Source organism: Astyanax mexicanus, chromosome 12, assembly GCF_023375975.1.
Source record: "Astyanax mexicanus isolate ESR-SI-001 chromosome 12, AstMex3_surface, whole genome shotgun sequence".
Classification (NCBI taxonomy): Eukaryota; Metazoa; Chordata; class Actinopteri; order Characiformes; family Acestrorhamphidae; genus Astyanax; species Astyanax mexicanus.
The window spans coordinates 12,655,567-12,681,644 of record NC_064419.1 but is presented as its reverse complement, the minus strand read 5'-3'; the positions used below and the strand labels follow the sequence as shown (position 1 = coordinate 12,681,644).

At 36.7% G+C, this 26,078-nt stretch overlaps 3 protein-coding genes and 1 long non-coding RNA gene across 7 annotated transcripts in view; 2 read left to right on the top strand and 2 right to left on the bottom strand.

Annotated features, from left to right (window-relative positions):
* The window catches only part of zgc:171572 (protein bicaudal D homolog 2), an 81,387-nt gene extending 80,150 nt beyond the window's left edge, over window positions 1-1,237 (bottom strand). For both annotated transcript variants that reach the window (XM_007237044.4, XM_007237045.4), the window contains exon 1: window positions 707-1,237. In XM_007237044.4, the coding sequence (XP_007237106.1) occupies window positions 707-928 (222 nt within the window). In that variant the 5' untranslated portion in view covers window positions 929-1,237. The remainder of the gene's footprint in view (window positions 1-706) is intronic.
* Window positions 1,238-3,256: 2,019 nt separating this feature from the next.
* LOC111192739 (uncharacterized) lies at window positions 3,257-3,925 on the top strand. The gene is made up of 3 exons (XR_002650119.2): window positions 3,257-3,480; window positions 3,650-3,719; window positions 3,851-3,925. It is a non-coding gene; the product is annotated as an uncharacterized LOC111192739 (long non-coding RNA).
* A 5,830-nt stretch (window positions 3,926-9,755) lies between these two features.
* Window positions 9,756-14,329, top strand: LOC111192740 (testis-specific serine/threonine-protein kinase 6-like). Its single transcript, XM_049485736.1, has one exon. It carries the CDS (start codon window positions 9,775-9,777, stop codon window positions 10,633-10,635), a length of 861 nt encoding a protein of 286 aa, XP_049341693.1. The 5' UTR covers window positions 9,756-9,774; the 3' UTR covers window positions 10,636-14,329.
* A 6,962-nt stretch (window positions 14,330-21,291) lies between these two features.
* The window catches only part of mib2 (MIB E3 ubiquitin protein ligase 2), a 98,783-nt gene continuing 93,996 nt past the window's right edge, over window positions 21,292-26,078 (bottom strand). For all 3 annotated transcript variants that reach the window (XM_022670777.2, XM_022670776.2, XM_022670778.2), the window contains one exon: window positions 21,292-26,029. In XM_022670777.2, coding sequence (XP_022526498.2) covers window positions 25,788-26,029 — 242 coding nt within the window. In that variant the 3' untranslated portion in view covers window positions 21,292-25,787. The remainder of the gene's footprint in view (window positions 26,030-26,078) is intronic.

Below are 26,078 nucleotides of genomic sequence, written 5' to 3'. Positions count from 1 at the left end.
CCACGACTACATACATACATACATATGTAATCTATTGTATATTATTAAAAAAGTATAGTTATATATATATATATATATATATATATATATATATATATATATATATATATGTAACTACACTTAAAAAAATAAATATATATATATATATATATATATATATATATAAAACACTATACTTTTTTACTTTGTTGCTCTTTAAAAAGGGTGTAAATGCATTATTATGCTGTTAGATTATCAATATACCAATGGCATAAACAGTGGTTATTACAGGCCATTATTATTATTATTATTATTAATATTAACTATTGACTTTTTTCTTAATAAAATGTATGATCAGGATTGTAAATGTGAATATTAATCATTCTCAATGGAAAAAAAACATTCAAAAATTTGCTGCACATTTCAACAGGCACTACAAATAGGAAAACATCTATAAAATAAATTATCTATAAATCACTATTATTAATGAAAACCTTATTGCTTTACATTGATCATGTAATACATTGGATAAAATGCTCTATTAGAGTATGGTATGTTTTAAAATCGTAATTACTAGTACATTATCGATTACATTATCGATTTATCAAACCATATATGGTCCTGACTTACACATATTGTCTTTTTGATTTTATAAACAAGGACTGAATAAAATAAAATAAAAAACCCCGCATCACGCGCCCCTTTAATATCCGTTAACGGCCGTTACCTCCCGGAGCTGCTCGAGCTCCTGCCGCACGGCCTCGTATTCGGCCTCCAGCTCGTCGAACTGCTGCTTGAGCGCCTGTTTCTCCTCCAGCACGGCCAGCCCGTACTCCGCAGCCTGGATCTTCTCCCGGGTCGTCTCGCTCAGCTCCCGGGACAGGCGCTCCAGCTCGCTTACGAGCCACTCGGCTCCGGGCTCGACCCCAAGCGGCTCCTCCGCGGACATGCTGCCGGAGGGAGATGATGGAGAGCCGGGGGTGAGACAGGGGGAGAAGGGTGGGGGGCTCCGTGTACACAGACCGGAGGAGAGGAGGGATCACCGGACAGCCGCCGTGTGTTAACCGGCGAGCGGCGGCGTCAGTCAGCGTTACAGTGTTCTGGGTCGGAGCATGGCTGTGTGGCAGAGTGGTCTGTCAGCAGGTCGGGGTTTGTGGCCGCGGAGCGCCGGTTCAGTGCTGCTCCATGGTCGCGCTGCGCTCCGCCTCTCCGCTCCGCTCCGGGACCGGGAATGAGCCGCCAGGAGCCGCCAGCCGCACAAGCAGCAGCGCCCAGCCCGGACTCCCACGGCGAGACCGCGGGATTGTGGGAGATGTAGTTTTTTGTAATACAGGCAGCGTGCAGACTAGGGTGACAAGAACTCACTTCCCATGAGGCAGCACGGATTTGTGGGAGTTGTAGTTTCGTGTAAAGAGAGGCAGCGCGCAAACAAGGGCGAGAAGGACTTACTTCCCATGATGCACCGCGGGATTGTGTATACGGATGCCGGGCACGCTGCCCTCAAACGGCTGCAGGGAGTGACGTGGAGACGCCTGAGACAGAGCGCGAGAACAGCGACACGGTTCGGTAAAAAGCTGTCACTACACCCAGCGTATGTATATATTACAATATCCCAAAGTATTGGACATTGTTCCATCTTTAATCCATCAACTAATCTTTATTTTCACTCTGTAATACATTGTGTAACCCCTTTTAATGCTCTCAAGCATTTACAACTTTAAGGGACTATAAAAATAATAATTAAAAGCCAAAATAAGGAACTTTGTAAACAAATCAGCAATTGGTAAAAAACATTAGAAAAACAAAAAAACAATAAAAGATTTATATAGGAGAAAAAAAAAATAGAATAAAAGTACAAGTGGACAGGCTAAAATGTAAAGGTAAAAGAGAAGATAAAATAAATAAAACAATGAAATCAATAAAATAAAAAGGTAAGGGGGCACACGTTAAACAAAAATAAAATAAATAAAATAACAAATTACCGTACATAAAGAAAATAAATAAAAAGTTAAAAGAAAAAACCCAACTAAAAAAACTTTTGAGTGTCCTGTAGTGAATTTCAGAATTCTGTTCTATTGGCAGTATATCTCTACGTAACCTAGACAAGCTGTGTGTGTACATTTGCAGATTTGTGTCAGCAGTCAGTGCATGCAGCTGAATGCAGTCATTAAAAGGGAAGTTTAAAAACATTTGCTATAAATGGAAATATGGAGTAGTGTGAGTAATAGGTTTTTTGTGTGTTTTGGTGTTCTGCTGTTAATACAGTGTTTTAACTGCTGCACCTGTCTGTGTTTCTGTCAGGACCCCTGTGGGGGGTGGCCTGCCTGTCTGTTTGCTACATTTAGCTCTGTGTTTAATCACTTGTCTCAAACTATATGGGTGGTCTGTCATGAAATGTCATGAAAGTATATTTTGTCTCTTTTATAAACAACAGTAACTTTCTCATACAAAATGTAAAAGTAATGTAACATAAAGATAATGTACTTTAACAAAAACAAACATTTACAATTACATGAAACAAAAAATGTACTAAATGTAAAGTCAAAATGCTATCAAAATATCATGTTATCAGTTTGTTTGTTTGTTTTTGCATAAACAAATCCTAAAAAATACTATAGGGCATATTCTTTTGTGAACTTGTGTTCTCTTTTAGTGCAGCTTTTTTTTTCAGATTATTTATAAAGTTTGCATCTATATTTGCATGGACTGTGCACTAGAGTTTGTGACTGGAGAAACCGAGAAACCAGTGTCTGGGAATGGTCTCCTGCAGTCACTAGAAGAATAGGCTTGTTCGACACGGCGATGAGCAGAGATGAGCTGCGCGAGCTGAAAGACAACTTGAGGACAGAGCTCAATCCCTATTGGCTAAACCCCCCCTTTACACATGTGGTGCTGTTTCTGTTCATTCTAAAATATAAACAGATAATATACATTTCTCTTCAACTAAATAATATATATTATAATGATACTTTTGATTTAAAAAGAAACAACAAATGAGTAGGTGTCCTGATACTTTTGTCCATATTGGGTAAATGTTTAGGTTAATCAAGCCGTTATCATATTAAGTGTCCAGGGGTATGCATTAAACTTTATTTTTTGAACTAGCTTAACATAGAAGTTATTTTTTTCACAATTTTGTGATATTACAAGCCAAAGACATTGATCGGATGATTGTTAAAATGGTTTCGATGTGTTTATTTTTAAATGTATATTAGGGCTGCAACTGAATACTTTCCCTGAATATGCTGAACACAATTTAAACATGCTGCTCTCATGCTGTTGTAATTATTTTTTATATAGTTTTACCCTTGGTTATTTCTTATGTCGATGTAGGCTGTAGGGCATAATCCCAGTGCAGACGAAGGGGATTAGAACCCAGTAGGTGGCGCCAGCGCAGAGTAATAAACCAACGCGAATATATTGAGCTCCCTCGAGACCCGTAGTGTGCCGGCATTTTTGAGAAGCGTGCTCAGGACGCCAAGTTAGTCTGGAGCTGCTGAGGTAGTCTGGATTTTCCGACTTTCCCTTGCTCGTGGTGTGTGTGTGAGAGACTGTGTGCACGCAGGAGAAACGATATGTGAACTCTTTTAGTGCTTTATTTATTGTGAGTGTACCTGAGTAGCTCAGACTGTAGTACATAGGCTCAATGAGCTGTTTGTTTATCTTGTAGCTGGATGCAGTGCTGGGAGTTTGTTCTGCTTATACTGCCAGTAATATTGGAGAGAGGAGTGGAGTTACAGGTAATTATGACTTCTGGTTGGATAATGCCTGAAGAGTGTGGGGCTGCAGTTTTTATATTTTAGTGGTTCAGTACTGTTTACCTCAACTGTTATTAGGCTAGCTGTATTTTAATTAATATTATTATGTTTAGTTATTTAAGGAGACTGAGGCCAGTGGAAGAGCGTGTAGAGGCATTTGCAGACATAATTACTGAGCAAACTACAAGGAGGCAATGTGTACATTGGTGCTTTTTGTAAACTGGTGGGGCTCATCATTAGCCTAACATGGCTATTGAGCTGTTTAGGCTAATGGGGATTTGGGGTTATGTGTATTAGTATTAATATAAATGTTTGTCTCTTTATAGGAATGTCTGGAGACAACCATATGGTGTAGCCACTGTTTTTCCCATATCTGTTTATGCTTTAATTTTATTTTTCTTTGATATTTCAGACTCTAAAGGGTATCTTGGTCTTATATAAGAAGGTTCTGCTCCTTGTAATGCTAATGGGTTATTAATGATCATTTTTAATTAGTTGAGTACAGTTTAATATTTACAACTATCTATTTAGACCTTTTTTAATATTTGGAGTATATTTTATTGATATAAGGTACTTATAACTCTTGGGCACTGCCTGTTAGGTGGGCTATTCCCTTAAATATTTTTTCTACTTTTGCATTTTATAATAAATTCTACATATTTTGTAAACTATGTTCAATACCCCTTGATATTTTATTCTATATTGACCCCTCTATTCAGCTGAGTTCAAACTGTGGTTGTTTGGGTGGGTGGCTTAGCTTAATTCTAGGCCCATTTGTGTGTGGTGTTTTGGGTGACTTAAAACCTTTTTTTTACTTTTGATATTTTTAAGTGGAAAATAGATATCTGGTGTGTGGGTCCAAGTCAAATGGCACATTGATTGCAGTGATATTGTGTATATTGGGCTAGGGGCTATTGCTACCACCTATAAAACCTGTTTTTATTGTTTGACTCCTACTATAGACTCTGTAACAAAAGGATAATGTTCAAATGTACACTTGATACTCTTTTGATAATTTATTAAATAAAATGTTATTGTATTCAAACAGCTGTGTGATCATTTTACATTAAACCTCTGTGGGGAAAATTGCAATTACTATAAATAGTTACATAGGGCTCTCTCACCCTTTATAATTAGAGAGTGGCGTAGTCTATATTTATTGGTACTTACGTAGTTGAGGCCACATCTATTTGCTTTTAAGTCACCAACCATGCAACTTGATCACACAAACACTCAAAAGGCATATTTTGAAAATTCCAATCTTGAAATGTTCAATTTTCCTGTGAATTTATTAGAAAACACCACCTGATGTGAGCACTTCAAATGTACCACAGTTGTCCACAACTACAGTACATAAATTCATGTTACAATAATGACAGACAGCAAACTGTTTTGATTTGTATTATACCACAGTGAGAGGCGTTTTATAAGTGACATTATTAGCTGATACTGCACTGTAACTCCATGTATTACTCCATGCCACATACAGGTAACTTTGCAACAATGCAGCACTTACAAACCAAATACAAACCAAGGCTGGATTCCATAGACGTTTCTCAATACACAAGTACACAAGTCTGTACTCCCTTACTTGTGAAGAACGGACTTCAGATCACGAGTGGGGACTCCCGAGGACGGGAGGACTCTGGACGTGTTTTGTGTAATTGGAACAGCTGTGTACTTGATGACGTCACCCTCTTAGAGGAGCTGAAAGCGTTGTTCCCAAAACATAGGAGCACTTTTTCACCTAGCCGCTTTCTTAACAAGTAAACCACATATCTGAAGTCTAAAGCCCTACATTCTCGCCTAAAAATAACCTTAAACATTATTTTAGCACACAGCAGTATTGTTCTGAAAACGTACAGGTGCTTACAGTTATGTACCTTCTCCTCCTGCATTACGCTGATACTGCTGCGAGGTGCATTCTGGGTTATCGGGCTGTAAGAAGTTCACACAAGTCACCTTCCATGCATCCTCGATAAAGTGGGAGGAGTAAGAACACATGCGGGTATTAGTTGTGTACCTGGCTAACTTTGATATTTTGAATTGGAACAGTACTTGGGCTGCGACTGATGACGTTTCACGAGTCCACAAGAACACAAGTACAGACAAGAACGCAGATTAAGAAACGGCCACAGTGAAGAAATGGCATGTCTCCAACAGGCGGTGCAGGCAAAGACGCGGTCCCACAAATAAATAAACCCAGCAATTAGAAAATATGCATTATTACACACATAATCAGCCACCAGTATCAGGTTAAGAGTTGTTATGATTAAAATTAAAGTGTATATATTTTCCAGATAATATGGGGTATTTTAATGAATCAATCCTTTCTTTTAGTAAACTCCCTAATTTACTTAAACTTTACGTAATTACCTTATTACTATTACTTCATTTATACAATATTACTCAAAAATGTATGATACATAATTTAATTCCTAAAAATATTTTTAGTTAAAACACACATTACACTCAACACATGAATGGCATGTAACACATTATTTTTAGTATACTACAAAGAATATATTGCATGCCATCCATGTGTTGAGACAGTGTAATATGTGTGTTTTAACTAAAAATACTTACATTTCAGGAATTATAATATATCGTGTATCATAAATTATTTGAGTAATATTGTATAAATGAAATAATTATAATGAGGTAATATTGTATGCAGAAATTAAGTTAAGGTTACTAAAAGAAAGGATTGATTCAGCAAAAATAAATTAAGTAAGGTTTACTAAAAGAAAGGATTGACTGAAGTTCAGTTCACTTACTCTACACTCTAAGAAACAGAGGTACAATATGAGTCCTTTTTGTACTCAAAGGTACACTCTTCATAATTGTACTCAAAGGCATAATACTGGTCTTTTCAGGGTCAGATACATTCCCTCTGAAATACAAAGTCATTCCTAACAGCAATATGTACAGATTTGTACCATTTAACCTGCAGCCAAAAGGTACATTCTGTATTCTGTATCACTATACTAATAAACTATATATATTTTAATTGCACATTTTTTATTTGAAGGCCAGACAATTTTGGATCATCAAGTTCTTGACACATATTCAGTTGATGATAATGTTTATAATGTTTATAATCTTTACTGGTACAAACGTATATGAACATTGTTTTATTCTATAAACTACGGACAACATTAATTAAGTAATAATGTATACAGTGAACATAACCTGTGTTAATGTGTGGGGTTTAAAATGATTTTTGCTGCCTCCACATGGCCAGAAAAATAAATCAAAATAATATTTGTTTATTTTTTGTGTGTGGAGGGGGGTTAATCCACATTTATTGTTGTTCATATATTATTAAATTAAAACAGTGTAGCATACACTGTTTATTATATATACATATACATATATGGGCCATTCCACTTAATGGATGCCAGCTGCTTGTTAAAACTCCAATTTAAACTTATTATTGCTTAAAAGAGTGCACTCTTAGAAAAGTAAGTACAGATTTGTACCTAAAAGAGTACAAAGTTTGTCGCTGGGGCTGTACCTTATATTGAGGCACATAAAAGTACCTTTCAGTGAAAGTCCTTTTTTGTACCCATGGTTTTTGTGCCAATAAATATTATAAAGATTATAAACATCATCATCAACTGAATATGACTCAAAAACTTGATGAGTGAAAATTGCCTGGCTTTAAAATAAAAAAATGTGCAATTCAAATATATATATAGTTTATAAGTACAGTGATACAGAATACTGAATGTACCCTTTGTCTGGTCAAATGGTACAAATTTGTACTTATTTCTGTTAGAAATGACGTTGTCCTTCAGAGGGAACAAATCTGATCCTGTAAAGACCAATATTGTACCTTTGAGGGTACAATTATGAAGAGTGTACCCTTGAGTACAAAAAAGTACTCATATCGTACCTCTACTTTTTAGAGTGTGGAGACGGGTAACAAATGCTATTTTTTAAATGTTCTTATTAATGCATATCTTACTTTTGCAATTAGTTCAATGTACAAGCAACTATGCGTAATAATAATAATAATAATAATAATAATAATAATAATAATAATAACATATATATATATATATGTGTGTGTGTGTGTGTATATATATATATATATATATATTAATTAATTAATTAATTAATTATAAACCTTATTTATAGCTATCCCATATGTCTGTCTTTGATAAAAAGCACAATATAAAGTATTTCAGCATAAAAGCACATATTTGTAATGTCCTGAATCATTACTACATTTCTGCTGTTTTAAACAAACCAAACCGTGTAAAAAAACGGGTAGAAATTGGTGGAGTTGTGATTATTATAGGCAAGGGCGTAGGAGCGGGCTTGATATTGGGGGGGGGGACACATTTGCCAATATGAACCCAAGCCCACCCAATAGTTTCCTAGAACAACATTTGTGGAAATTACTTTTAATTAAAAGTAAATTATTATTATAAGGTGATTTTACAACCTAAACAGGGTACTCCACATTACAGCTACTGTTGTTAGAAAAATTATGCAAGCAATGTCTGAATTATGTACATATGACAAAAATTTTCAGTTATCACCTAATATTTAAAATAATATAACAGATTATTATTATTGTTATTATTATTATTATTATTATTATTATTATTATTATTATTATTATTATGTATTGGCATGTCAATTCTGTTGTATATTTACATTTTCTCCTGCACTTTTATTTTTTTCTACTGAGAGCTCTTCTTAAGATGGTGTCCTTTTATGTAAAAGAATGTAACTTTACGTTTCATAGAGACTTTTATAAACGTCAGGATATGTGGTCTTACTGTGAAATACAAATGAACAGAAGTCACGTTACAGCAGTGTTTCTCAACCCAGTTCTTATATATTCTACTGCATATTAAAACTGTTCTGCATATTCTAGAGCTTCCTCTGGTGGATATACATGATTAATTTAGGCTCCATAGGGGGCTAAAGGATTTTAACAGGTAAACTCAGTAAATGACTGTTTATTAGCTGATCAGGTGGAAAACACTAGTTTAGGGCAGTGATCGGGGTTAAGTAACTGCTTTAAACTACCAACATAAAGTACTGTACGAAATTCTGGCGATCATCTACATCCAGCTTCTAGATAACTAGTTAGTTAAATCAATTTTCGTTCATTATAGCTCACAGTAAGTGCTGCAATCCTAAATGAATAAACAGTTTGAAAATTAAAGTGATTAGCTGATCAGGTACAGGGAAACATTACATATATATTTTATTTTTTTCCTTTAACCCTGACTCCCAATCTAGCTAATTCCAAAGATAAGCTTACACACTAACACAGCTGCAGTTTATTAATCACAGTGGGTTTAAACTGTGTGCTGATTCAGAGACGTGTATTTTTAACCAGCTATCAGAAACATATCATCACAGTTGAAGTGGTTAGCCTATCGTTACCTTTATTTTAGAAAAATCTCCGTATATCCAGATCTGTTTTAAAATCAGCTGAAGCTGCTGCGTCCCGATCCCGCTGCTAAATCTCACAGCGAGGGGGCGGGGCTTCCCCAACAGCAAACTGCCTCTGCTCCGCGCGCCGCAAAACCAGCAAGCTGATTGGCTGTTTCTACTGAGAGGCGTGACTTAATACCTGAACCGGCTCCGTGATTGGTCCGGTCTGTCTCCTCATTAATAGTACAGCTGACCTGAGCGAACTGATATCATTTTTGGGGGGGACAAATCCACCTGTTTCTAATATCCCCTCCGGTTCCTACGCCTATGATTATAGGTGTATTAAACTCCTTCCTTAGTGTAAATTACCCTTAGCTTAACTGCCACGCAGGCACGCCAGCTCCAATAGACGGCGTCAATCGATACGGTGTCTATGTACATGATGTCTTTATTTGAGACCACTGCTCTACAGGGAGACACGATCCTGACGCCCAGTTAGGATCGTGTCAAACTGACCTTGCGCTGCGGTTGCGTCATCATCGACATGACGTCATCGCTGCCGCCGCCTACATAAGGACTGCGTTCGACACCATCCTCTTACTTTAAGAAGATGGAGGAGACAGGAGGAATAAGGGCGATGGTAAGACTGCTGAGTCGCATGGGCTTTGAGGTGATAGACAGACTTGGTGATGGCTGTTTCTGCAAAGTTTTTCTGGCCAAATCTTATTGGCATCTGGGTCATGTCGCTATTAAAGTAAGTGACTGCAAGAAGATGCCAAAATACATGATTTATAAAAATTTTCCCAGAGAGCTTGATATAATGCATCAAGTGCATCACCCTCACATTGTGGAGGCTTATGAAACGTACAAGACACGCAAAGGACTCGTCATTGCTGTAATGGAACCTGGCAAGACGAGATTAGAGGATTTTATTGATGATGAAGGAGCTCTCCCTCTGCAAAAGGCCAAGCGCTGGTTCACTCAACTTTTGAGTGCTGTGGTCTATCTCCACGAGAAGGACATTGTTCACCGTGACATAAACTGTGAAAATATTATCCTCACTTCAGATTTAGACCAACAGCTCAAATTGATGGACTTTAGTTTTAGCCGCAAATCAAGAGGCTTCCCTGAATTATGCAAGGCGCCTTTGGTTGAGTCTTGCTACAATGCACCTGAGGTGCTTAGGAGGCAGCCCTATGATGCTAAAAAGAATGACGTCTGGAGCCTCGGGATAACTCTCTACGCCATGATCACTGGAGATCTAGACATGTACCAGGACTTAGAGATCATCCAAGAGTTTCAGCGTCATCCGCTATATTATCCATTCCATGTGGATAAATCTGTACGAGAATTCATTTCCTACATTCTGCAGCACGATCCTTTTACTCGGCCCTCTGCGGCTGAGGTGGCACTTCACCCCTGGCTGCAAACCAATGATTATAGGAGTGATGGGGAAAGCAGCAGAGAAAGTTTACAAACCCCCCCATCTGCTACCTAACCACCACTATCTGCCCCTTTATAGCCCCATTTGCCCCCGCATCTGCTACCTAACCCCCCCTATCTGCTACCTAACCACCACTATCTGCCCCTTTTTAGCCCCATTTGCCCCCGCATCTGCTACCTAACCACCACTATCTAATGGAAATATAGCCAGTTAAACTAATGGAAATATAGCCAGTTAAACTAATGGAAATATAGCCAGTTAAACTAATGGAAATATAGCCAGTTAAACTAATGGAAATATAGCCAGCTGAACTAATGGAAATATAGCCAGTTGAACTAATGGAAATATAGCCAGTTGAACTAATGGAAATATAGCAAGCTGAACTAATGGAAATATAGCCAGTTGAACTAATGTAAATATAGCCAGCTGAATTTATGGAAATATAGCCAGTTAAACTAATGTAAATATAGCCAGCTGGACTAATGGAAATATAGCCAGCTGAACTAATGGAAATATAGCCAGTTAAAATAAAGGAAATGTAGCCAGCTGGACTAATGGAAATATAGCCAGTTAAACTAATGGAAATATAGCCAGTTAGTCAGTAAAGCAAAGGGAAATAGTCAGTTAAGATAAGGGAAATATAGTCAGCTGAACTAATGAAAATATAGCCAGCTCAACTAATGGAAATATAACCAGCAGAACTGGGGGAAAGGGAAATATAGTCAGCTCAACTAATGGAAATATAGCCAGCTCAACTAATGGAAATATAGCCAGTTTAACTAAAGGAAATATAGCCAGTTAAACTAATGGAAATATAGCCAGTTTAACTAAAGGAAATATAGCCAGTTGAACTAATGGAAATATAGCCAGGTAGACTAAAGGAAATATAGCCAGCTACACTAATGGAAATATAGCCAGCTAAACAAATGGAAATATAGCCAATTAAACTAATGGAAATATAGCCAGTTTAACTAGGAGGAAATATAGCCAGATAAACTAATGGAAATATAGCCAGCTGAACTAATGGAAATATAGCCAGTTGAATTAAAGGAAATATAGCCAGTTAAACTAAAGGAAATATAGCCAGTTAAACTAAAGGAAATATAGCCAGTTGAACTAATGGAAATATAGTCAGCTAAACTAATGAAAATATAGCCAGTCAAACTAATGGAAATATAGCCAGCTGAACTAATGGAAATATAGCCAGCTAAACTAATGGAAATAAAGCCAGTTTAACTAGGAGGAAATATAGCCAGTTAAACTAATGAAAATATAGCCAGTTGACCTAATGGAAATATAGCCAGTTAAACTAATGGAAATATAGCCAGCTGAACTAATGGAAATATAGCCAGCTGAATTTATGGAAATATACCCAGTTAAACTAAAGGAAATATAGCCAGTTAAACAAAAGGAAATATAGCCAGTTAAACTAAGGGAAATACAGACAGTTAAACTAATGGAAATGTAGCCAGTTAGTCAGTAAAGCAAAGGGAAATATAGTCAGTTAAGATAAGGGAAATATAGTCAGCGGAACAAATGGAAATATAGCCAGCTGAACTAGGGGGAAAGGTAAATGTAGTCAGCTCAACTAATGGAAATATAGCCAGTTAATCAGTAAAGCAAAGGGAAATATAGTCAGTTAAGATAAGGGAAATATAGTCAGCTGAACAAAGGGAAATATAGCCACTTGAACTAATGGAAATATAGCCAGCTAAACTAAAGAAAATATAGCCAGCTGAATTTATGGAAATATAGCCAGTTAAACTAATGAAAATATAGCCAGTTAAACTAAAGGAAATATAGCCAGTTGAACTAATGGAAATATAGCCAGTTAAACTAATTGAAATATATCCAGTTAAACTAGGAGGAAATATAGCCAGCTAAATAAGGGAAATATAGCCAGTTAATCTAATGGAAATATAGCCAGTTGAACTAATGGCAATGTAGCCAGTTAAACTAGAAGGAAATATAGCCAGCTAAGCTAATAGAAAATATAGCCAGTTAAGCTAAGGGAAATATAGCCAGCTAAAATAAGGGAAATATAGCTATTTAAGATAAGGGGAAATTATAGCCAGTTAAGCAGTGAAGAGCCAGGCTAGGAACATTAGGAACAGGGCAGCAGTATAGATAAATTACAGAAATTGTAATGAGACATTATTCAAAAGCTAGAGTTAAAGATTGAGAGTGTGTCTGAGTCCTGTAGATTAATAGGGAGGTTATTCCAAAGTTGGGGAGCTTTATAAAAGAAAGCTCTTCTTCCTGCATAGTTTTTTCTAATATCCGGGACTAATAACAGGCCAGCGTCTTGGGAGCGGAGTGACCGTGGCAGATTGTAAGGTGTAAGAAGTTCTTCTAGATAATGCGGGGCGAGACCATTAAGGGATTTATATGTCAGGAGAAGTATTTTAAAAGTAATGTGATCAAACTTTCTAGTATAATTAAGTGACTTTCTATGTCTACAGTATTAACATTTATGTTTTTATCAATATTAGGGTCTAATAGTGTAACATGGAGGAGGCAGGATGTAAACGCAAGTCAGGTTTATTTTCCATTATTACAAAATAAACAAACAACAAAACACTAAGGAAGAACTACAAAGAAAAAAGGTTACTGAAACAAACAGTAAAAAACAAAGGTTAAACTAAAAGACTTAAACAAGCAAAATAAGCAAACAACGAAACTAAATCTAGAAAACACACCAGAACACTGTAGACAAATACACAGTAGATCCAAAGAGAGTAACAAGACGAGTTCAAACCAAAAGCACGACAAACAACAAAGGAGCACATGGGGTATTTATACACAGGCACACTGTGGTTTATTTTCCATTATTACAAAATAAACAAACAACAAAACACTAAGGAAGAACTACAAAGAAAAAAGGTTACTGAAACAAACACTAAAAACAAAGAATAAACTAAGACAAGCAAAATAAGCAAACAAAGAAACAAACTCTAGAAAACAAACTAGAACACTGTAGACAAAAAACACGATAGATCCAAACAGACTAACAAGACGAGTTCAAACAAAAAGCACGACAAACAACAAAGGAGCACATGGGGTATTTATACACAGGCACACACTAGGGGTTGCAGATGACAAGACGGGGCTAAGGCGGAGACAGGACCAAAACACAGTAGCACATGGCTGGGAAACATGACAGGTAAACAAAACAAGAGAACAGAAGACAGGCTAAGGTGTGACAAATAGAAGGTCTTATCATATTAAGTAAGAGAAAGTGTGTGTGTCATCCAATTTTTAATCTCTTTAATACAGTCTGTTATTTGATTTAGACAGAGGTCCTCGTTGGGTTTAGCAGATATGTAAGATGCGTGTCGTCAGCATAGCAGTGAAACTTAATACCATGCCTACGGATGATGTTACCCAGCGGTAACATGAAAAGAGTAATGGACCCAGTATTGATCCTTGAGGGACACCATATTTTACTCTAGACTGATAAGATATTGGTATTGATCTCTCAGATAAGATCTGAACCAGGTGAGGGCAGATTCTTTAATTCCAATTAGATTTTCTAACCTATCAAGCAGAATAGCGTGATCTATATAAGATCTAGCAGTACAAGGATGGCAGTACTGCTCCTGAAGAGCTGAAAGTAAATCATTAGTTACTCTAAGTAGAGCTGTTTCAGTGCTATGGTTTTGTCTAAATCCAGATTGAAAAACCTCATGCATACTATTACTTTGTAGATATAAGCCCAGCTGCTTAAACACTATTTTTTTTTTTTTTTGGCTACAAAGGGAAGATTAGAAATTGGTCTATAATTAGCAAGCTCGCGGGGGTCCAGATTTAGCTTTTTGATATCGGGATTAATAACTGCCAATTTAATAGAATTGGGTACGTAGCCCATGTAAAATGTAAATTAAAATTTAAATGTAAATTTGGGATGTATTGTTAATTCATGAATTAAGTCATTTACTTATGAATACTGTTGTTTATATTTCATACATAATACTTTGTGTAATAAATTATTAATTTACTACATATTTTAAATTGTGTTATTTAAATAATTGTTTTGCAGTCATTGTTTATAATGTCAAACTGCCAATAGCTTTAAATATTTTTTTGGTAAACAGCGTTCTCTGTTTAATATTGTACAGTTCTGAAAATCTGGGGCCAGAATTGGTTGTCCACTGAAGGTATGGGTAGGTCATTGTGTGTGTGTGTTTGTGTGTGTGTGTGTGTGTGTAAAGCCATCAAAACAGGATCACATTTACTGCATAGACTTGAAGTGAATAATTGTTAGTGTATAAGTAATTATAATTGTATAATTGACGTATAATTCCATATAACACAGATACAAAGTAAAGAGTGCATAAGTGCAAATGTGGGACTCCTAAATAAGCAGATTGTTCTGTTTACCACACATAGCCTGACAGTAAAAAAGGCAGATATGTGTAAATATTGATTAACATTAATATTACAGTTAATTAATGTGTTAAATGTCATGCAAAAGAGATAAAGATGAATGATGTATGAACTTAAGACAAGTGTAGAAATAGTAACTTGGGAGTAATTAGAAGTTTCCATTGGAAGAAACGTCCAAAAGTAAGTTCATAGTCATTTGAAAACTGAACAGTGTTAATTGGATACGTAGTTTAATTATATTTGGCTACCACAACCTAAAATGATTCACACAAACAACGTCAGCACAAAAAGTTGGATGATTAATGAACAAACAAAAGGCAAGGCAACTAATTTATAATATATATTACAATTTATGAAGAAATTCAAGTAATCCCAAATGGTTCACATACTTTTTCTTGCAATTGTGTTTGTCCAGTGAAACTGATGTTAATAATGATAAAACTGTAGTTCTGAGACTGAGGGACTGAAGTGTAGCTTATATAAAGGTTCTAACAGTAGAACACTAACTAATGTAATGTTTTAAAAATTACAGGTGTAAACATTATACATTTAGCTGGTGAAAAAAAATACTTAATTGTACTTAAAACATATTAGAAATGTCTAAGTATGCTGTAAATATACTAACAGATACATAAAATACAAACTTGCATAAAATATATAAAAGTACATTAATATTATGCTTTCATTAAATGTTTGAAAGTAAACTTTGATCATAATTTTAAAAAGTACAATATAGTGTATTTAAAAGAAAATAGACTACTATAAAGTACACTTTTAGTTTAATGTAATTCAATATACTTCTAAAATACTAATTTCCGGATATACTTTTGTACATTTGTAGCAAAGTGAGTAAAAAACAACCGTTACAGTAGTTCACCTAAAGCACAATGTATTATGTAAGTTTTTAGAAAGTAAATTAAATTACTACTGCTAATTAAAAAAAAATGTAAAGTAAATGTGTAACACACTACAAATTGTAGTACAGTATATTAAAATATATTTTCATACCCAATTAAGTATACTAGAAGTGTGCTACTTACAAAAGTCAGGAACATAAAGCATATTTGTACTTTAGTGTAAAATACAGTCATATGAAAAAGTTTGGGCACCTCTATTAATCTTAATCATTTTTAGTTGTAAATATTTGGGTGTTTGCAACAGCCATTTCAGTTTGATATATCTAATAACTGATGGACACAGTAATATTTCAGGATTGAAATGAGGTTTATTGTACTAACAGAAAATGTGCAATATGCATTAAACCAAAATTTGACCGGTGCAAAAGTATGGGCACCCTTATCATTTTATTGATTTAAATACTCCTAACTACTTTTTACTGACTTACTGAAGCACAAAATTGGTTTGGTAACCTCATTGAACTTTGAACTTCATAGCCAGGTGTATCCAATCATGAGAAAAGGTATTTAAGGTGACCAATTGCAAGTTGTTCTCAAATCAAATCAAATCAAATTTATTTGTATAGCGCTTTTTACAACTGGTGTTGGCACAAAGCAGCTTTACAGAAACATGATTACAGGACAAAGAATCAGGCAAAACATTAAACATAGAAAATACAGAATACAGAACCCCCAGTGAGCGCGGAGGCAAGGAAAAACTCCCTCAGAGCTGCAGGAGGAGGAAGAAACCTTGGGAGGACCAAGACTCACATTAAAGGGGGGACCATCCTACCACTGGTCAAACAGCTTTTAAATTAAAATTTAAAAAGTCTTTCATACATCCATATAGGTTTTATATATTCAGGAGTATAGCAGCTCCACTAATGGCTTATAGAGTAAGATGGACGATGAGCAGCTGATCTGTGGTGGGTGGAGAAGAGCTGACTTCAGAAACTTCCATCAGTCTGGCCGGACAGGAGACGCGAGCGCCTGAGGGTCCAACATCAGTATCAGGTCAGACAGGTGGGCAGTCAGTAACTCGGAGGAAGGCAGAGAGATGGAATTAGTTTTGACTGGATTTATGTAAAACAGAGAATATAAAACATTATCAGAGTGTGGCAAATGACTCCGGCAGAACTGAATAAAACAGCCTAACTAAAGGCAGAGAGCCAGAAGGTAACATAGACACGGAGGCTCCCTGAAACACTGGCATCCACCCACTCCACCGTCCACAAACCTGAGTGACCGTGTGCAGTGGGAGAACAACAGCACCAGCATCTCAGTTTACCCACAATTCCCTCTGTCCATGAACCCCTGAATCTGCAGCCTTATCTAAAGGAAAAAAACATTAATTACCAAAAGCTAAACTAAACAAGTAAGTTTTCAGTCTAGACTTAAAGATTGAGACTGTGTCTGAGTCCCGAACATATTCGGGGAGATTATTCCAGAGTTGAGGCGCTTTATAAGAGAAAGCTCTTCCTCCTGCAGAGCTCCTCTGAATTTTAGGAACTACTAAGAAACCAGAACCCTGAGATCTAAGTAATCGTGGTGGCTCATAATAGGAGATGAGGTCTCGTAAATACTCAGGAGCGAGCCCGTGTAGGGCTTTATACGTTAACAGGAGAATTTTATAGTCTATGCGGAATTTGACTGGAAGCCAGTGCAGTGCTGATAGTACTGGACTAATATGGTCAAATGTTCTAGTTTTAGTAAGGACCCTGGCTGCAGCATTTTGAACTAGCTGAAGTTTATTTAAGTTACTGCCGGAACATCCAGACAGTAGCGCATTACAATAATCTAGCCTTGAGGTAATGAAGGCATGTACTAATTTTTCTGCGTCATGCAGTGATAGGGCATTTCTTAGCTTGGTGATGTTACGGAGGTGTAGAAAAGCTGTTCTAGTAACATTAGATATGTGTTTATCGAATGCTAGATCTGAATCTATAATAACTCCAAGATTTTTAGCTGCTGAACCAGGTGTGACTGAGAAGTCAGCCAGATTTAGCATTAAGTCTGATCATTTATTTCTAGCAGCTTTGGGGCCTAATAGGAGAACTTCTGTTTTATCACTGTTTAATAGGAGGAAGTTGTGCGACATCCACAATTTTACATCTTCTACACAATCCTCGATTTTCTTTAATCTCACTCTGTCGTCAGGTTTGGCTGATATGAAGAGCTGCGTGTCATCCTCATAACAATGGAAATTTACGTCATGTTTTCTAATAACTTTGCCCAGTGGGAGCATATATAATGTAAATAATAACGGTCCTAATATAGAGCCTTGTGGAATTCCATATCTTACCTCGGTATAACTGGAAGACATATCATTTATCCTCACAAACTGATAGCGATCAGTTAAGTATGATTTACACCATGATAATGCAGTTCCAGTTACACCGACCATGTTCTCTAGTCTTTCTAAAAGGATAGTATGATATATTGTATCAAAGGCTGCGCTCAGATCGAGAAGTACGAGTAGGGAAACACAGCCTTGGTCGGCAGCTGTAAGTAGATCGTTTGTTATTTTAACTAAAGCTGTCTCAGTGCTATGATGAGGCCTAAATCCAGATTGAAATTTTTCATGGATCTGGTTTCTTTGCAGGTAAGAGCAAAGTTGTTGGGCTACAGCTTTTTCTAAAATCTTAGAAATAAACGGTAAGTTTGAAATAGGTCTATAGTTAGACAGTACAGTAGGATCAAGATTTGGTTTCTTGATCAGAGGTTTAATTACAGCTGTTTTAAAGGCTTTGAGTACATGCCCCAGGGTGAGCGATGAGTTTACTATCATTAACAGAGGTTTAATTATATCTGGTGGTACCTGCTTTAATAATTTTGTGGGAACAGCATCAAGTGTGCAGGTTGTGCTGTTTGAAGAGGAGATAATTTTCTCTAGTTCTAGCTGTGGAAGTGGGTTAAAGACTTCCAACCTAACTTCGGTGACAGGGTTTTGTTCTAGATCAGCCACACCAGATGACAGAGAGGATGTAATATTTATCTGTTTAATTTTATCCTGAATGTTTTCAATTTTACTATTGAAGACGTTCATAAAAGCGTTGCTGGTGTAAATGGCTGGAATCTGAGGTTCAGTACCTGCCTGGCTTTTAGTTAATTTGGACATAACACTAAAGAGAACTCTAGGATTATGTTCATCCTAGATTCATCTCGATCTGTGAAGTCAGATACGCTGAGCGGGCTTTATTTAGTCCTTTTCTATATTTAACAAGACTGTCTTTCCACTCAGAGTGAAACACTTCCAGTTTAGTTGATCGATATTTACGCTCTAAGTTTCGTACTAATTGTTTTGAGGTACGAGTTTGATCATTGTACCACGGTGCGAGCTTTTTCTGTCTCTCTATTTTGTGTTTAAGGGGTGCTACAACATCTAAGGTAGAGCGAAAGGTATTTTCTAAACCTTGGGTTAGTTTGTCTAGTTCTACTGGGTCTATAGGAGAATATATTAGAGTTGATAAGTCTGGAAGCTTATCTGTAAATTGTTGGGCTGTAAAAGGCGTAATTGAACGTTTTATAGAGTAGCTAGGGGATGTACGTATATTATGACTAAGATGTAATTTAAATGAAATAAGGTAATGATCTGAAATTGCAGACGAATATTCAGGTTATCTATTCTAACACCCAGGGTCAAAACTAAATCCAGAGTATGATTACAGTAATGAGTAGGTCCTGTTATATTTTGAATAATACAAACAGAGTCTAAAATCGATGTGAATGCGTTTTTTAATGGATCATCCAATTTTTCGAAATGAATGTTGAAGTCTCCAACTATAATCACTTTATCATTACTTACTGCTAAGTCTGTGACAAAATCATTTAATTCTTTTAAAAATTCTAGATAGGGCCCTGGTGGTCTGTAGATATTAATTAAGGAAAATGCATTCTTTTTTGTAACTGGATTAATTATACTGGTGGAAAGAAGCTCAAAAGAAGTAAAATTATCATTCTCCTATTTGAATCTCCTCTGAAGAGTGGCATCATGGGCTCATCAATACAACTCTCAAATGATCTGCAAGCATGCCACAAACAGAGTCGCCTAAGTTGTGCTTTTGCATTTGCATACCTCAGGCGACTCTGTTGCTGAAATGGCTTCTTTCGCATCACTCTCCCAAACAGCTTCTCCTTGTGCAAAGTGCGCTGTATTGTTGACCGATGCACAGTGACACCATCTGCCGCAAGATGATGCTGCAGCTCTTTAGAGGTGGTCTGTGGATTGTTCTTGACTGTTCTCACCATTCTTCTTCTCTGCCTTTCTGATATTTTTCTTGGCCTGCCACTTCTGTGCTTAACAAGAACTGTCCCTGTGGTCTTCCATTTCCTTACTATGATCCTCACAGTGGAAACTGACAGGTTAAATCTCTGAGACAACTTTTTGTATCCTTCCCCTGAACAACTATGTTGAACAATCTCTGTTTTTAGATCATTTGAGAGTTGTTTTGATGAGCCCATGATGCCACTCTTCAGAGCAGATTCAAATAGGAGAACAACTTGCAAATGGCCACCTTAAATAACTTTTCTCATGATTGGATACACCTGGCTATGAAGTTCAAAGCTCAATGAGGTTACCAAACCAATTTTGTGCTTCAGTAAGTCAGTAAAAAGTAGTTAGGAGTATTCAAATCAATAAAATGATAAGGGTGCCCATACTTTTGCACCGGTCAAATTTTGGTTTAATGCATATTGCACATTTTCTGTTAGTACAATAAACCTCATTTCAATCCTGAAATATTACTGTCCATCAGTTATTAGATATATCAAACTGAAATGGCTGCTGCAAACACCCAAATATTTACAATGATATTTACAAGATTAATAGAGGTGCCCAAACTTTTTCATGACTGTATTTAACATTAACTTTTACTACAGTTCTAATATATCTGGTGTATAATAGTGATACAGTTGTAATACCCATTAAATGTATTATAACTCTACTGTGAGCATATTTAAAATATGGGGTTACATGTTTGTTTTAATGTTACTTAAGTATATTTCTATTATATCCATTTTTATATAATTAAAGTATAATAAGTACAACAAAAATTTGTTCTATTTTAGCCCTCTTTAAATATATTGATTAATAATGTGGCTACAAGAACACTTTAGTGCACATAATAATACTTACTATACTTTAATCTACTTTTTATCACTAGGGTTTTTCTGAGGTCATCTAGTTAGTGTGCATCACTGGGATTCTTTGAGAACCAGCATTGGATGCCGAGCCACAGTTTGAGAAACACTGGGTTAGAGAGCATTTCCCGGTAATATGCTAATGCTTTGGTCCCAGAAATCACAGGACACTTTTAGATCTAGTACTTGTTGTTGTTGTTGTTGTCTGGATTAACTGGAGACTGCAGTGGAATATTCTGGTGAAGATCCTGGTGTAGAAATGATCAAGGAAGAAAAACACTGAGCACAGTTCCATCTTTATAAAACAGTTTCATATTTATTGCAAAATATTTTGTACAGAGTAAAACTTCCAAAAAAAAAAAAAAAGGAGAAAAAAGAAAGGAATGGACAGTAAGGCCAACATCAGAACTCAGTGTGCTGAACTGTACAGACATCAACATTAACACATTTTTGCTTAAATAATCTTTGAACACACGGTCCTGGAAGCAAAACCCAACATATCATTTTGAACTTAGCATTTTATTTTCCCTCATTTGTCTGCTGCCAACTTGCATCTAATTCACATTTACTGATTGTGACAATATGATAAGATTTCGATGCCAATTAAATGCATGGATTCATAGCATTCATAAATAAACAGGCTCTCCTAATACGATACATAGTAATCCCTCAGGATTCTGAAGAAAACTGTGGTCACAGTTCAGCAGTTAAGGGTGATTATCAGAATGATTTTATTAATGCTGGTTTATCTTCTCTCAAGTCAGTTCTAGCTCTAATCCCGTTACAAACCACTACACACACACACACACACACACACTTACACACATGCGCGCTAACCTCTTGCTTGCATCTTGATAGCAAGATAGCAGAATTTCTACATACTGAACCATTCCAGAATGGACTGTAATTACCATCAAGCTTATTTAGCCTCACAAGAGTGTTTTTAGGACAATGAAAAAAAAACCCACTTGTTTTATTCACTGATGAAGTGATTAAGAACATTCTTTAAATGTTATATAATATGCATGCCACAATGCAGCTGATCAGTCTTGCTAGTTACTTCTTACTGCAGTTTTTGTGTTAAATGCGTGTTAAAAGGTAAACTACGCTATAACACGACAGAGTCGGCTTGTCTCGTCGTGAGGTTTTTAGTGCCGTTTACTAAAAATGGCTTCCCATAGTTCTGAGTCGTCCACTAAATAATGTATACTGTTTGTTGTTTTTGTGAACCATAAGCAAATACCTTAGATAACCTTAAAATGTTACAATCATTCCATATATATATATATATATGAAGGCTTGTTTTTGTTTTGATGTTTCCGTTTTTTTTTTCTTTTAGAATTAAATAGAAGAGGTGGGGAATAAATCTACTCAAAACTCCAGTTTTGCAGAATCACCATAAAAAACAATATCAATGTCTTCAGAACTTCAGGGTGGTTAAATCTGATCATTTGCACAAATCAGTCAGTATAATACATTACAAAGGCTTTGCACAGAAGCGACACTCTTGTGAACTAAAGTGAGTGGTTTGGTGTGGTGCAGCGTGACATGGCATGGAGCTTTTTCCACACACGGTGGCACAAGTTTGGCACTGGTGTTTAGAGTCTCGATTCTCACGAGCTTGGCTAGCATTCTAAAGCTATATCGCAGCAGGCGAAGTACAGCAGGATACCGTTACTGACATTCAAATATACATCTTAGTATTGGCTATCCTGAAAGTGGCATCTACAAAAAAAAAAAAAGAAAAGAAAAAAAAAGATGCAGGACACTGAATATAATACAAAATTAAAGTGTAAAGATTAAAATTGATTTTTTTCAACATACAATAAGTAAGCCCTTCTGGAACAAAACACGTAATGTTTTTTTTTTTTTCAGTACTATACAGGGGATGCAGCTGTTTGAACTGTTTTCACTCTTAACAGGTTAGAGGGAGAGTGGTTGAAGACGACTGAAGACAATTCTTGACAAACATTTTTTGCCATTCTAATAACGCACAGTTTACATTAGAATTGTTGTAAGGAAAATAACAGAAAGGACAGTAAGATACTGGGAGATAATCCATGCGTGAAGTCGTGAAGCGGTTCACCCGTTCTGCACCGGGTTCCTCCTCACAGCACGACGATGATGGACTTCGTGGGGTTGCCCAGGTACAGCGTTTAAGCTCAGGATCCAGCATCAACAAGTCAGGAGTAGGTCTGGGGTGACAAGATCAGTCCAACCCGCTTTAAATTAAATGGTATAATAATCAAACAGTGCAGAAGTGGGTTATAGGATGACTGCAGAACAGCATCAAAAAATAAATACAAATTAAGAAAGCTAAACTGGACATAATGGATCAAAACTTCTGTGTTCCACACATGACCACTCAATACCAGATTATGAGGGATGTCATACAGCAATCAGCCACAACATTATTATTAGCACCACCTACTCGCTTGTTTCTACACTTTCTTGTGTATTGTATTTTATTATATGATATCAGCTATATTTGCCATATAGTTCACTGTGTAGTTGTATATTAATTACAGACTGTAGTTCTTCATCTGTTTCTCTGCATAATTTATTATTATTATTATCTTTCTTTCACTGTGTTCTTTAAGAGTCTGAACTAGGGATGTCCCGATCACATTTTATTTGCTCCATTTTATCCAAGTCCATTTGATTTTATGATTTTTTTTAGATTTAAACAAAACTTTTTACATTATTTATAATATTGGAGTTTTAATAAAAGCTTTAATGGAGGAAATAAACACAAGTGTAGCTGCGTGAGTGCAGCAGAGTCTAACTCGTGGAGTAACAACGCAATGTTACATTTTTTTGATAAATCAGTAATCCAGATCTTTTCCTCCTGATTCCCATCCTTTGAAAATTAAGTGATTGGATTAGGGGACATTCTTAGTCACAACCCCACAGGATAGATCACCACAGACACTGCCTAAAGGAAACTTGTGTACAATTGGTTGGATATTTCTGGTTGGTGGATCTATTATCAGTCCAATGGCGACACCAAACTGTTTAAGAACTTAAGCAGCACTGCTGTGTGTGATCCATTCGTACCAGCACCATGTCACAGCCTGCTCTGATGGTATGGTGGAGTATTGAACAAAAGGGTAAAAGGAGGATAATAATAAAAGTATGCAGAGAAACAGATACATTGCAGGTATACAAACTACAGTCAGTAAATATAAATCTACAAAGTGCTGCTTTATGTTAAAATAACTGATACAATGTCACACAGTGATTGGAGATACGAGGTGGCGTTAATGTTATGGCTGATTAATGTATGTTTGATGTTCTGCACAATTTAGATGCCGCGTCTCATTTGGTTTAATCTCTGTATGCACTACAGAGGGAACCGGGTTCAGTTATAAAAAAAATAAAATAAAAAAAAAAATAATAAAAATAAAAAAGTGGCTTTGTGCTGCGAACACCTGGCCAGCTGTTCCATCATTTAGTGTCTTATATTTAAGGTCAAGTAAAGTCACGTTTTGTAAACAGATAAAGTAATTGACCTTTCATTTTTTTGTGAGATTCTATTTGGAGATGAGAACCAGAGATGACCAGAGAAATAAATAAAAACAAAGAACATGTAGTGCTGCAATCTTCGGTGCTTGGAACCCTTCATTTGACCTCAGGGCGACACGCTTGCAATGCAATCACACACATATTATTATTTAAAAAATAATAATAATAAATAAAAGTGAGAGAGAGAGACTGATTGCCTTTGAACACCACAAATGTAACCCATGTCACACAATATATCGTATAGATAATATGCATATCAGCATGCATTGTATATCCCTTGCTTGTGGAAAGCCTTTGGGGGTCTAGAGGGACAGTACACCATCACCCTCGAACAAGCAATAGTCATACATCACAGTACAGATGGCTGTATCACTGTGGACCGCTTAAAGCTGCAGTCTGTAAGATTTAAAACACTGTCTATCTATCTATCTATCTATCTATCTATTGCTTACATGCAAAACAACACCTCCAAATCTACTGAGCCGTGACGTATCTGAACGCTTAACCTTTATCCATCCGTCCAGTCAGTCAGATGTCTTTGGTGTTTTTTTTTTTGTATGTTTTTATTAATTTATTGAAGAATATTGTACTGTTTCCAGTCTGTAAACATTTTAGAGCTAGTTCAACCACAAAACACTGTCAGGCAGACGAGGGCGAATAATTCAATCAGCAACTAATTAAACAGAAAATAAGGAGTAAATCTTACAGAAAGCAATTTTAAGGATTAATGGGTCGCCTCTCTGCAGAGGGAAGTCTCGGGGATAATAGTGAGTCATTTCGCTTGTGGCTGGTGAGCTGTGACGGACAGCACTGAGTGTGTCTGTGTGTGTGAGATTGTGTGCGAGCGCGCGCGTGTGTGTTTAGCGCTAGGCTGATGAATTAATAAGCAAATGCTTCCACACACACAAAAATACACACATGCTATCAATGTCTCTGCATAATCCACAATCTTCTGCACATCATCTTCTTCTGTTTAGCACAGGTGCCAGTTTAAAATATATATATATATCCTCTTCAACATGACAGGATGAAGTAAAGGAAAAGTGGGTGTGGCTTTCATCCATCTTGACGGTGATGCTGATAATGAAGAAGCACAGAAACATCTGATTGGCTGGCTAATCACAGCAGACCCCTCCTCCGCTCCTTGTTTCGGCTGACAAGTACCGACAGCCATAACACATCCAGCAGCTTGTAGTAAAACGCACACGTCCAAGTATGTGTGTGGGTGTGTGTGTGTATGTATATATACACACACACACGTTAGACGAAGAGCTGGATCCTCTCGCGGATGGTCTGCCGGCAGATGGGGCAGGTTTTGAGGGCGGCGCTGCAGTCGATGCAGGAGGCGTGGCCGCACTGGAAGACCAGCTTGATCTGGTTGTCGATGCAGATGGGGCATGTGATGCGCTCCTCCATCTGTCTGTAGCGCGACTGCAGCTGCTCCAGCAGGTTGTGCTGCTCCGAGTTATCAGAGTTCGGACTGCACTCCACCTCTGTTTGGTCTGTGAGAGAGAAAGAAAGAAAGAGAGTGAGAGAAGCAAAAGTTTCAAG